The 12,978-nt window shown below is 48.7% G+C and overlaps 3 protein-coding genes across 7 annotated transcripts in view; all 3 read right to left on the bottom strand.

Annotated features, from left to right (window-relative positions):
- S100B (S100 calcium binding protein B) overlaps positions 1 to 12,978 on the bottom strand; it is a 132,681-nt gene that overhangs the window by 37,618 nt on the left and 82,085 nt on the right. The gene's annotated exons all lie outside the window — the stretch shown is intronic.
- Positions 1 to 12,978, bottom strand: part of USP40 (ubiquitin specific peptidase 40) — a 411,887-nt gene that overhangs the window by 393,318 nt on the left and 5,591 nt on the right. The window lies entirely within an intron of this gene.
- DIP2A (disco interacting protein 2 homolog A) overlaps positions 10,498 to 12,978 on the bottom strand; it is a 115,419-nt gene continuing 112,938 nt past the window's right edge. For all 3 annotated transcript variants that reach the window (XM_069103089.1, XM_069103090.1, XM_069103088.1), the window contains one exon: positions 10,498 to 12,546. In XM_069103089.1, the coding sequence (XP_068959190.1) occupies positions 12,294 to 12,546 (253 nt within the window). In that variant the 3' untranslated portion in view covers positions 10,498 to 12,293. The remainder of the gene's footprint in view (positions 12,547 to 12,978) is intronic.

Here is a 12,978-nt window from a genome sequence, read left to right as displayed (position 1 = left end):
TTGTTGATTTCACCTCTCTGACTGCATCTCTTGTTGATTTCACCTCTGGCCTATCTCCCCTTTATTCCCACTTCTCTCCTCTGACACTGTCCCACCCTGGGGCAGGGGGGTGAGGGGAGGGGTGTCTGCCTTCTTCAGATCTCTCCCCACTCTATTCAGCCATTAAACTGCTTTTCCTAAAGCACAGGTCTGACTGCCACCCCCTTACTTAATAAACTCTAACAGCTCCTTATTGCCTCTGGGAACAAAATCCTTCATCATCTTTCCCCTCCTCCCTTTCCAGTCTCCTTATGCCTCACTCCCCAAAACGCACTCTTGGATTCCGTGCTCCATGAACAAGACCCTCCATCTCTCCACTCTGGGCATTCTCTATGCATGTCCCGCAGGCCTGGAGCTCTCTCCCTCCTCTGCTGTAACTATTGACCTTTCTGGCTTCCTTTAAGTCTCAACTAAAATTCCACTTCCCCTACCCCTCTTAATTATAGTGCCTTCCCTCTGTTAATATTTCCCTCTTTATTCTCTATAGGTCTTTCTTTTATATACATTTTTTTTTGGTCTGTTACCACCCCCATTAGATTGTGAGCTTCTTGAGGGCTGAATGTCTTTTCTCTTCTTTTTTTTTGTATCCTCAGCACTTAGCTTAATAAACATTTACTACCTGACTGAAGTGGGAGCTGTGGGTGGAGCACTAAGCTAGCCTGGGGGGGAGGGAGAGGGGAAACCCTGGCATTGGGTGGTGATGTGGTCTGTCATAGCCACACCTATGCACTGGGCATCTTCCATGCCTCTTTTCTTCTGCCTCAGTCCCTCAGGCTCCAGCTTCTGCCTAAAGCTTCTCCTGATATCCCTCCCTGATTCCTAGGGTTCTCCCCACCCCACCCCCACTCCCTTGTCCATAATGACTTGTATTTATTAACCTTCAGATTTATGCTGTCTGTTTATCTTTCACAAGTATGTGTTGCCTGCCCTGTTAAAAGTCTGCTCCTTGGGAGCAGGGATCATTTTGATGGGGTGATTGGGATCTATGTTTGTAAACTCAATTTATAATACCAATTTTTAACATCAGTCTGTAAAACCAGTTTGTAAAATCATACCCACCCCCACCCCCCCAAGCTTCAGAGCATTGACTCTGCCCAGAAACAACTCATGAATTGTTTATCTCAGCCTTGGAACACTAACAAGCTACACCTATGAATCCTTCACAAAAGTATCTATAAACATTCCAGCTCAGGCAACTATTATCTCCCCCTTGTACAGTGCCCCGCTGCCCCCATGAATCCTTTGGTGCCCTATCTCTAGGCTGACTCCTTGGCTGCCTCCATGAATCCTTCAGGACCCTATCTCTGAGTTAACTCCTTAGCCTTGGTTCCCAGACATCAATCTCATCAAACATGACGCTGATGGGTAGCAGACTGGGCACTTCTCAGGCTGCCCTTGACCACTGGCTGACTTAGTAACCACACCTCCAGGTAGCCCCCCCTTGGGCAATACGCCTGTGGAGTTACATAAAAAATGCATGTTCCTTTGAACACTGGCCCCACCTTAACTCCTTCCTAATCCCACCCTTAATCACTTAGTCAGCATAATTGGCACAGGTTCTACTATGGATTTTTCTATAAAAACCTTAATTCTACCCCTCTAAGGTTGCAGGTTCCCTAAAGGACCCTTGCCCGCTGCACAGCCTAATGATAAACTTGCAGGTCCCCTAAGGACCCTTGCCTGCTGTAAAGCCTACAATAAACTTTTACAACTCAGATTCCAAGTCTGCTTGGGCTGAATTCTTTCAAGACTGAATCGCAGGCTTTCTGGTCTTAAGATAAAGATCAGAGTTCCTGCTGAACCTATTGGGAGCCATCCCTCAGCAACTTCATTGTCCGTATCCACATCACCAGGGCAGTGCCTAGTGACCATTTGGTTGGCTGACCTCCTCTCCTTCAGTGTCCCCTCCATAGATTACCCAGGCTGCAGACTCACTGCCACTTCCTAGATGAGCTTTGAGAGTTGCCAGGGCTGAAGAATTCACGTCCCCAAGGTTAGTCTGGCCGAGGGCTGCAGCCAACAGTCACGCTGCCCATCGCTGAGCTTTGTGATGGACGGTATGGCCTTTCCAGACTGGCAGAGTCTGTCAGAGCCTAAGATCCACAAGAGGATTTGGGCCAGGTGCCAAAGACTAGGTGCCATCAGTTCATTAACAGCCTGGGAGAGACCCCAACTTTGGGGCGCCAGTAGTGATCTCCAAGGGACTGCAAAGGCCGCCAGTGAAAGAGCCCTGGGCCCTGCATGTCCTACAGAAAACCCTTGTAAGGTGTTGTAAGTCTGGAGCAGGCGTCACCATCCAGGAATCCAGCCATTCCTCACTCTGGCTTCTGCTTTCAAGTGGGATGCTTGGCGGCCCAGGCTGCAGTGCCCAGAAGAGCTTTCACAGGATCATGGGAGATCATCCAGTCCAGCTCCCTTAGGTCAGAGGCCCTGAAAGGCTGTGACTTCCCTAGTCACCCAGGCCATCAGCAGCAGAGCCAGGGAGGTCTCCGACTGCCTCCCTGGGTGGGATGATGGCCAAAGGTCAGGGAGCAGGGCATCAGTGGCCAGACTCAGAGTCCCGCTCCTCTCTTCTGCTCATGAATCGATGGAAGCCCACATGCTCCTGGAGAAGCATGAGCCGTTTGTAAATCGATGAAACCTCCCTTGGCAGCATCTCCCACAGAAAAGCGGACCATCAACATCAAAGGCGCCAAGCCCTGGGATCCCAGCGGAGCTGGGCCTCGTGACTTCCCGGAAGGAGCTCAGACATAAGGCGTCTCTGTTCATGAGGCTGAATGAAAATGAGCCCTCTGGCCTGCCGATGGAAGGAGATCCAACGGGCCAAGGAGGCGTGATCCCACGTGGTTCTAGAACAGGGAGGGCATGTGAAATGTAAAATGCCATCATACCGACTAGGAACAGCCCACACATTCTCCCAGGGCATGAGGTGCACATTGAGGATGATGCCTCCAACCAGCACCGCACAGCTGGAAGGGCCTCCCTGCCCCTAGGCAGCCCGGACCTGGGCACTGCCTCTGCTTGGAGGCCTCCAAGGATGGGGAGCTCACTACCCTCTGCAGGCAGCTCCATGTAGGAGGCATTTTCTCCTGCCCTGCCCCTATATCTTCCTCTGCTGCTTCTAGTTCTGTCCCCTGGGACCAAATGGCATGATGGATAAGGGATGTAAAGCCCAACTCTCGGTGACTCCATTGGGGGTTTGCTTGGCAGATACTGGAGTGATTGGTCATTTCCTTCTCCAGCTCACTTTACAGATGAGGAAACAGAGGCAAGCAGGGTGAAATGACTAGCCCAGGGTCACACAGCTAACACGTGTCTGAGGCTGGATTTGGATTTAGTTCTTCCCGCTTCTGCCCTCCGTGCCATCCAGCTGCCCTTCCACATGAATGCAGGCACTGCTAGTAATGGCTTCTCATCACGCCTCACAAATGCTTCCCCCTCTGTTTCCTCACTTGTACAGTGAGAGGGTTTACAGCATTGGCCTCCTCACCGTACAGATGCACAGATGCCTTGCCCATGGCCCAAGACCCCTCTCGGCCCCACCTCTAGCCAGCTGTGGCCCTGGAGGGTCCCCGGGGGCTCAGGCTGCCCTTGCATAGCCTGGCCGAGGCCAGGCTGCTTCTCCTCGATTGAGGAACCCCCCTCCTGCTCCCTGCAGCCCCAGAGGCTTGAGATGGATAGGGAAAGTGGGAAGCCCCTGGGAACCTTGACCTCCTCATCCATAAAGTGGGCCTCGTGACCCCTGCCCTATCCCGCACCCTCACAGGGTTGTCAGGGGTCCAGTAGGGAACACTTTGTGAAGGCGCTCAGTGTGACCACAGTGCCTAGAGAAACCTGAGATCGTTGCTGTCCCCCTCCCCTTGCAGGTGTCCTCAGGCCTGTCCCAGGTCTTGGCTGGGGGTCCCAGCACTTGTTGCTTTTAAAATATTTTGGTCACTATCTCCTTACTCCTTTGTAATCCTGTGTTTGATTTTATGCATTTAAAAACATGACTCTGAGAAGGGCTTGACCAGCCTGCCCCAGGGGCCTGGACACAAAGGAGGCTAAGAACCAACTCTGGGCACAATCCCCCTCTCTCTTCCCTAGGCACCTCTCCCCTCCCTGTGCCTGTCCATGCTCATTAATGCAAAAGGCAGGAATATCTGCAAGTTGTGAGATATTAATAGTAATTATTATTAACATGAATCAGTATTAATATGTGAATATTCCTCCTTTTGGGAGGTGAAGGTGGGTTATAAATTGAGGAGTGCCTCAGTTGACACTCAGAGGCAAATGCAGGAGCTGGCAAGGTTGGCTTCACATGCTCAGAACCATGAGAGCCTTAATTTGCTGGGATGTTTGGTCGCCTCCCTCCCCCGGCTCTATCGACTCCCTGTGGATCCCAGAGGGCCAGATTCATACTGCTTGTTTGCATGTCCTGCCCTTCAAAGCCCGCAGGTGCAGAATGTGACTGCTGGGCCTGAGCAGAGGCTTTCCTTCCTTAATGAGGCCCACCCCCAGCCGCTCCACCTCCTCCTGTACGACATGGAGGGGACCTTGCCTGGGATACCCAAACCCTGCCTGGCCACCTTCCAAGCAGAAAGGCTGATCACAGGCCCAGGGAGACAGACTGCGTGAGTGCCTTTACCTCCACCCTCCCCTGAGCTCACAGGGCTGCAGGGTCATCCCAGCTGAGGCCCGTGGAGCCCCTCCCAGCCAACAAGCAAGAAGGCCTTGCTTGTCAACAGCCGATGGAAGTCTCCCACTCACAGCAGAGAAGGCGCATCCGCCATCTTCAGCATGAAAGGACCAGACACGGACACTTAGAGGTTTCTTTTTCTTCTTACTTTATTCCTCCCAATAACTTTCCCTTATAAAATAGACAAAAAATGAATGAGAAGAAAGGAAGTATTCAAAGGGATATCACCCATGAAGAGTGTTTTAAAAGCTGTGACGCAGAGCCAATATCAGCCTCCTCCCCAAGCGCCTGGACATGCTCAGAGGGTGCAAGGGCGGCAGCAAAGCCACAAAGTCCGGGGCTTAATGCAACCCCAAGGTGCCCCCCTCACAATGCACTCTGCTCATGCTCATTACTGTCCCTGAAACAGGGATTTTAAAAACTTCACTCCTCACCCCTCCCTTCCCTGGCATGTTTCTTCTGGAATGGCTTTCCTGATATTTGGGAATTGGCTGCTCTCAAATCTGACTCTTGTCCCTAAATATGAGTCAAGATTGACGACAAAGGAGCCAAGAGTCTTTAAGCAGGTCTCATCAAAGCACAAAACACACATTTCTACACAGGGTCATGATGTAGACTTAAAAAAATGTTACATGTCCAATGCAGAAAATTAGGGTTGTACATCGAAGTGTGCTCAGGGGACAGGGTTGGGCCTGCTCCCCACTCACCATTAAAGAAAGCCCAATACTAGAGGCTAAAAACCTGGAAGCATTTCCCGTCAATAAAAATGGAGTCTGAAAGGCTGAATGATGAAAACTTTCTCTTTACGTTTTCCATATTTATTTCCAGAGATGTTGTGTTAGTTACCAGGAACCTTGAACCGAATGTGGTCATTGAGTCTCATCAAAGAACTTGACCAGGTGGTGACGGTGCTCATCCCTAAATGTGAACATTTGACATTTCTTGCCTTTGTCCAGTGGACTAACCTAAACCCCAACATTGAGCAATGGAATAATTTTTCTAGGCAATACAATTTTACAGATGAGGAAACTGAGGCCATGGAAAAAATGCGCACCAAGTGTCCACCAAGAAATGTTACACGGGGGAGCCCAACATGGGAATTTCATGTCACAAAAAGCCTCCAGTAGTTTTTAATTGGAAAATTGCTTGGGTAAAAATTTGCTGAAAACTTTAAATCCCAGAGTCACCTTAAAACGGGCTGCATAACTTAATAATGTAAAGGAGTCTTTAATTGCTACTCAAAATCTACAGGATCTTGTGCACTCCCTCTGGCCCTCAGCTTCTTCGTGTGAAGAATGAGGGAAGGACTGGGCTAAATGATCTCCAAAGCCCATCTCTAGCATCCAATGATGTCCAAATTATTTTGCTTAATCGAATGTTTTAGAAAATTTTCTTTTAGCTTTTTCCCCCTAAAAAAGTGAACGTGGGAAGGTAGGCTAAAACTTGGCTTCCTGTTTGACCTCCCCCTCCCCCACTCCATCCAGTACTGGCGGGACAATGGAGAGAAACAATGGAGAGTAAATGGAGGAAGACTCGGCAGAGACGGGAGGGAGGGATTCGCCCCTATTTTTGCAAAGAGACACCTGGTTTGGAAGCTTCCTTTTTCCTACTCACACTTCCTGCAGAAGACACTTTGTTAGTTTTGAATAAGGATAAAGCTGTTTGTGGTAGGAGGCCACACTTTATACTCAATGTCACTTAGGGCAATTTATCAAGTGAGCTGAATTATCTAAATATGTCTTAAAATTTAGGTGGATTCTTTGACATGCTCCCAATTATTTGTCTTCAGTATTATTTTTCCCTTTGACTACTTTGGGATATCATTACTTTTTTGTTGCTGCTGTTTGTTATGGGAATGGGAATCTAAGATCTCCCCTGCCCCCAGGCCCTTTGATAGGCTTAAGTGACTCCAAGAAACTTCCTTGGTTTGGAAATATCCTCTGCCCCCTAATAGGCTGAATGTGGTCACCTGGAGCCTGTGGCAGGAGGCTTGTTTTTCAGGAATGCCCACACCTTGTTGCTGTGTGATTGGGCAGTGGGTCAAGAGGGCTGTGACATTCTCTGAGCCAGGAGAAGGCTCTATAGACCCTGATGGGAGGTTTTGCTTTGGGGCTCACTTTGAGAAGAGTTGTGTGATTTGACCAGATGAGACTCAGCAGCCATTGAGGCCCTCCCCGGCCCCTCTTTGAAAACCCAGATGTTGGTGCTTCCCTCTCTGGATGTAATGGTCAGACAGCTGGAAGCCTGTCTGCTGATGTTTCTCTGTATTTGTTGTCTGCTTGTAACCTGTCTGGATTCTCTGAAGTTCGGGGTGCTGACCTTTTTTCCCCTGAACTAGGTAAATGACCTATGATTGTTAACCCATTTTGAGCTGCTTTCCTTTAGAAAAGCAGATCTAAGAACCTGGATGCTGGGGTGCTTGCTGCTACACTGTTACATTTTGAGTTCCCTTTCCCCCTTCCCCATCCTACTCACTGTAGCTAGGACCCCCCTCGTTCAGGCAGAAGATCTCAGGTAAAGGTTAAGTCTATTCTTTTCACTTCCCTTAGTCTGGTGCTGATTTATAGTCCTTGTCCCTCCTTCCCCCTCATCCCCGCCTCCAATTGGGTAAAAAAAAAAAAAAATTACTTTTTTTTAAAGTTCTGAGCAAGTATCTGATCAATCCACCCTCACCCCAAAGGTCAGGTCATAGACAAAACATCCTTCAAGGGATTTCAAGTTTGACCAGATGCTCATCATTGGTCCCTCACAAAATGAAATGGAGGCTGGTTTCTAAGTCAGCTTTCACGTAAGTCCCTGATCAGACTTTTCCTTGCAGAAATACTTGGGAATGCTGTGGGCCTCTGGGAATTTAGACAGGCTTTCTGTGTTACCCCTCATTTAGCCAGGGAGAAGATTCTGGGGATGATGTCCAACACCAATCATGCACCAGCTTTTCTCACAAGAAGTCCCCATGATTCTAATTGGTGCACATTAAGGACTGAGGTGACATTATTCTCCTTAGAACCTTGTAAGACATCCCCTTTGTGAATAAAGCTGTTTAGTTAAGTTGTATTTGATATTTCCCTGCAAGTATCTGCCCCTAGGTTCATCACCTCTGGGAAAATTGTACAATTTCTTGGAAGAAAAAAAGCTGACTCCTTTCTTTTCATTTTACGGGTAATCAGTATTTTTAAATATCCTTTTTTTGGCATCACTACAATTTCCCCAATATCCCTCCCTGGTTCCTCTCAGGGAGCCATCCCATATATCAAATAGTATTTTGTAAAGAAAAAAAGGGGGTTGGGATCAGCTTCAGATCAATAACTAAAAAAAAAAAAACGAGAAAGGTCTGCAAATCGGCATTATGCAGCCTTTGTGCTCCTCCTAGCTCTGTGAGGGAAAGCTGCCGTTCTTGTTCTGTATAGCTTCAAATACTGACTTTTTATTTATTTTTTTGTTTCTCTTTTTTTAGGTGCACTGTTATTGTGCAGGCCGTTTTCTTGGCCCTGCAGACTTCCCTCTGTATCAGTTGATATAAATCTTCCCATACTGCCTGCATCCATCACATTATTGCATAATAATGTTCCATGACATTCATGTACTCCAATCAAATGTAATTTGTTTCCAATTCTTTATCACAAAAAAAGTACTGCTATAAATATATTGATGTATGCTGGGGCTTTCTTCTCATCAGTGGCCTTTTTGGTCATTGGTGATGGCCAGAGAAAACACCTACAGCCAAGAGATGGAGGGTCTTGTGTGGGGAACAGTCTGAGGCTGGGGTCACTGGATCAAAGAGGGCCAGAGACTGGAAGGGAAGAGGGGGCAGGGTATGGAGGGCTTTGAAGACCAACCTGGAGGCAATGGGGAATGGCTAGTTTGTTGAGTAGAAAGACATGATCAGATCCACCCTTTAGGAAAATCACTTTGGTGGCTGCAGAATGGAGTGGGGTGGGGAGAGACCCAAGGCAGGCAGACCCCCTAGCAGCTACTGCCATAGTCGAGGCATGAGGTGATGAGGGTCTGGACAAGGGTGGGGGCATCATCAGAGAAGAGAAGGGGGCATATCTCACAGAGGTGAAATCAACAGGCCTTGGTACCATATTCAATCAAGTGGCTGAGTGGCATCCTAGACGACTCCTGGGATAGAAGACTAAGGGCCTGGAAGGATAAGGGTGCCCCCTATAGTGACAGGGAAGGTGGAATGGGGAGGGTTTGGGGGAAAGATGAGTTCTGTCTTGGATGTACTGAGTTTAAGATGTCTACTGGATGTCCAGCTCGAAATATCTGAAAGGCAGTTGGGAGAGTTGAGATTGCAGGCCAGCACAGAGTTTGGGGCAGAAAAGGAGTGGTCACAGAGGTAGGAGAACCAGGAGAGAGGAGTGTCCTGGAAACACAGAGGGGAAGAGAGAATCCAGGAGAAGAAAATGACCCACAGAGTCCAAGGCTGCAGAGGTCAAAGAGAATGAGGACTGAGAAAAAGCCGCTAAAAGATCGATCACCTTACAGTTATAAGGACTTAAGAAGAGAGTGAGAGGGGAGTAGAGGCAGTTGGTACAAAAAAGCTGGGCTTTTTGAGCTTAGCCACGAAGGGCAGAAGCTTTTTCAGAATGGGAGAGACATGGGCATGTTTGTAGGGAAGGAGCCAGTATCGAGGAAGACACTGAAAATAAGGGACAGTGCGGATAATGGAGAGAGAGGGTGATATGCAGAAGATGAGTTGGAATGGGATCACTTGGTTAGGTAAGGAGCAAGGCCGCCTCACCATGGGAGGCAGAGCTTAAGGAGTAGAGAGGGGCAGAAGACAAGGAAGAGGGGAGAAGAGAGAACTCACAGCAAATGGCCTCATTTTTTTTCTGTAAAATATGAGGCAAGTTCTCAGCTGAGAGAGTGGGGGGAAGGGGCACCATGGGAAGTCTGAGGAGGTTTGAAGTGGTTTGGAAGGGCCATTGACGAGGGAGGTAGAATCAGGCTGCCTGGCAACATCAAGGGCCTAATGGAGATCACGTCTCATGAATTTGTAGTGGCCCCACTTAGAACAGTGGTGTGATTTTCTCCACCTTCATTCAGCCATATGTGTACACAGGTACTTCCTGTTCAGATGCCAGAGCCAGCTCCATTTAAGGGGGTAAGAAACACTTGGATTTTCTGACTTCTGTCTTGGGTTAGACCTGGCCTTGCTTCTTGGGTCACTGGTCACTTTTCCCTCTGACAGCACCTCTTCAGGATCTCTCAGGATCAGTCAGGGTGACAGCCCTCCCAAGTCCACTCATGGCTCTGGCTGGGGTCCTGTCACATGCTCATTCCTTGTCCGGTCCTGTACTTCCAAAGATCTCTGGCTGCCTTCCTTCTGTCCAGTCTCCTTCATTTCCTTAGTTCTTTGGGGGGATATTTACATTTTCCATTTTGGAAGACTCCTTGATTAGTCCTACTTGCAGAACATGTGTAGAGCCTGAGTAATCAGGGTGGTAAAAAGATGTGATAATTTTATGAAACAAGTTTTGCAAATCTTAATACCTAGTGTTTTGTAGTTTCATGACAAAAGTTGAAAAACTCGATAGATGGATGATTTCAGCGGTGTTGATGTTCCGTCCACTCTACAACGTCCAGGAATGATCTACCCTCGACCACAGGCTCCTTGATCTCAAAAACTCAGGCTTTCAGTGGCCCAGCCTTTATAAACTCAGCAGCATGCCACACAAGGAGGTGGTGGCAGCAGTGTGACCATCTGATGGGGGTTATTCAGTTTGCTGACATTACGACTTTTTGATGTGATTAAAAAGACTAATTTCCAGAAATCAATTTTAAATGTTTTTAATGTGCTTTTGAAAATCTTACTTTACAAGGCAACTTATCTTACTGTCACCAATCTTTCAATACAAAAATCTTACAATGCTTTATTTGCTATAAAACTACCACATGAAAATTAGGGTTAGGTGGTTCTCCCTCACCAGTTGTCCCATTATAAGGAACTGTCCACTGGTCCACTGCTAAGACCCCTGGACTTCAAATAATAAGTTATACAATTCTGTACATAATTACAACATGTCTAATTAGAGTTTTAATATGCATTTTATCATACACCACAGTCAAACACCATAAGGGCAAACTGAACTACTCTCTATGGAGTTATTTGTTGGCAAATTAGGGCAATCCTGTACAATCTGCCCGCCGTGTCAGTGAGACTCATTTGGTTTCCATATACTGAAGAAGAACCAGCTTTCGTAGGCACTGATCCAGGCAGTCGCCTTGCAGAGAAGCCTGGCTCTCACTGTGAGCACATGCATTAGACATCCCCCGTCCCCCAAAGCTAACCGTTTAGAACCTAGTTTTTATTAGCATATAAAAATAAGCTATTTGCTAGACTCGTGCTTGTCTTCAAACACTTGGAGTATCTGAAGGATTTCACTGCCATAGTCATAGGCTGACATTCCAACTGGTGAGTCGAGGCAGAATGGGACCTGACGGCACATGCTTAGAGCAAACGCATGTCATAGGGGCGCGACGACCGTGTCAAAGTGTGTATGGCAGCAGCAGCAGCAGATTCAACCTGCCTGGAAGGGGATGTGTGTGTGCGTGTGTGTGTGTGTGTGTGTGTGTCTGAGGGAGCCACGCCTTCCCACAGCTGCCACAGCTGAACATCAAGGCCTTTCCCAGGTATGTTCCCCTGCCCAACACTTCAGATCTCGTTGGTCCGGAATGAAAACCAGCACCTCACAGAAGTCCTTTGTAGGGACGATAACTTTCCTGACCAATACTTTAGTGTCGTGGGAACCAGCAACTCTCACGTGAAGTTATGGACATACTCGAAAGCGCTGAAGCCTTGTGAAGGTGACTGAGAAGTTACCCTTCTAAAACAGTCCAATGTGGCACTGCCAGTGAGTGTGAGTGACTTCGTCTAAGCACAATTCATGTTTACAGGCTGGCAGGGTTTAACAGGGCATTCGGGGGGGAGCAGCGTGGCATGGGGTGGGCAGGGTGAGCCCTCTGGAGGGGACAGCACACCTGGGTCCTGCTTCTGGCTCTGTCGGTCACTGTCCCCTTTCTGGACCTCAGTTTCCACATCTTTAAAATGAGGAGGTTGCACTGGTTTATTTCTTTGGTCCCTTCTGGACTTACCCTATGAATGGACCTATCTGCTAGACATGGGACTGGATAAATGAATCAAAAAACAAACCATTAAAAAGCAGGTATTGCATCTCCAATTTTTAAAACATGTGCAAAAACACTCAGAATACAGTAGAGAGAAAAGCCTGGGTCTGCAAAGTCCCCAAGGCATGTGCCAACACTGCCCCCCACCCCCTCCACCAGCACCACACAGCAGGATCCTGGGAACAGGACTGACACCCTCTAGAGGGAGCAGAGCACATGACCTTCTGTTCTGTTCCCCCCTGCCACCCAGGGCCCCAGACGGCTGACACTGGGATGGCTTCGGGTCTCTCTCCCCCAAATCTGCTACCTACGAGCGTCAGGACGGGCAAAGTGGCAGAGATGACCGTGGAGGAAGCCTGGCTCTGGGTGTGATCCGCCCTCCCCCTCCCCTTGGGGCCTGGATTCTGAGCAGTGTGCAGGGGGCTGCACTGGGGGCCCTGTTTCACATGTTATAGGCCACGTAAATAGGGTCCAGCTGGTCGGCCAAGAATCCGTCCCGCAAGTGCATGCGCTGCTTCTCGCCCCGAGAGTTGATGGGGATTACTCCAGGGTCCACAATGACCACCACGCCCACGATGAGGAAGTGTTCCTCGAGAACCACGTTGGTCACAAGAGCCACCAAGTCCAGGGCTGCCTGCTCAGGACCCTCCAGCTCTACCACCACCACCAGCAGGTTGGTCCACGTGAACACAGCACTGGGGACACAGGGAGCACATGGTCAGCCTGGGCTCTAAAACCACCCATTTTAAAGGAAATTAGGTGGACGTGCATCATGTCAGCAGGGGGCTGAGGCTCTCCATGGTGCCACTGAGGGATCCCCTCAGTTCAAAAACAAGCCAACAAAAGAGAAAAGTAAAAGTCAAGTAAGCAAAAGGCAAAATAAGCCTCAAATTAGTAAGGGCCTGGACCGGCATCAGGAGTGCTGCCCTCCAGGCTCTGATGGCCACCAACCATGGAAGGGACTTGGGCCACGTGAAGTGGGCCACAAAATAGCCCCTATGCCTCCCCTCTCCTTCTCAGGGTGATGTGGAAGAACATGGCCCACTGACATGTGGAAGCACCCACACAGAAACGCTCTTCCCATGGCTCAGGAGACACAGCCAAGCCTGGCGTAAAGAAGTCAGGCC

The sequence above is a fragment of the Petaurus breviceps genome, unplaced genomic scaffold (genome assembly GCF_028583685.1).
Source record: "Petaurus breviceps papuanus isolate PSGF00001 unplaced genomic scaffold, PetGlider_PUasm1.0 567, whole genome shotgun sequence".
NCBI classification, from domain to species: Eukaryota; Metazoa; Chordata; class Mammalia; order Diprotodontia; family Petauridae; genus Petaurus; species Petaurus breviceps.
The sequence above is the reverse complement of the archived record's forward strand: the minus strand, read 5'-3'. Positions and strand labels throughout refer to the sequence as shown.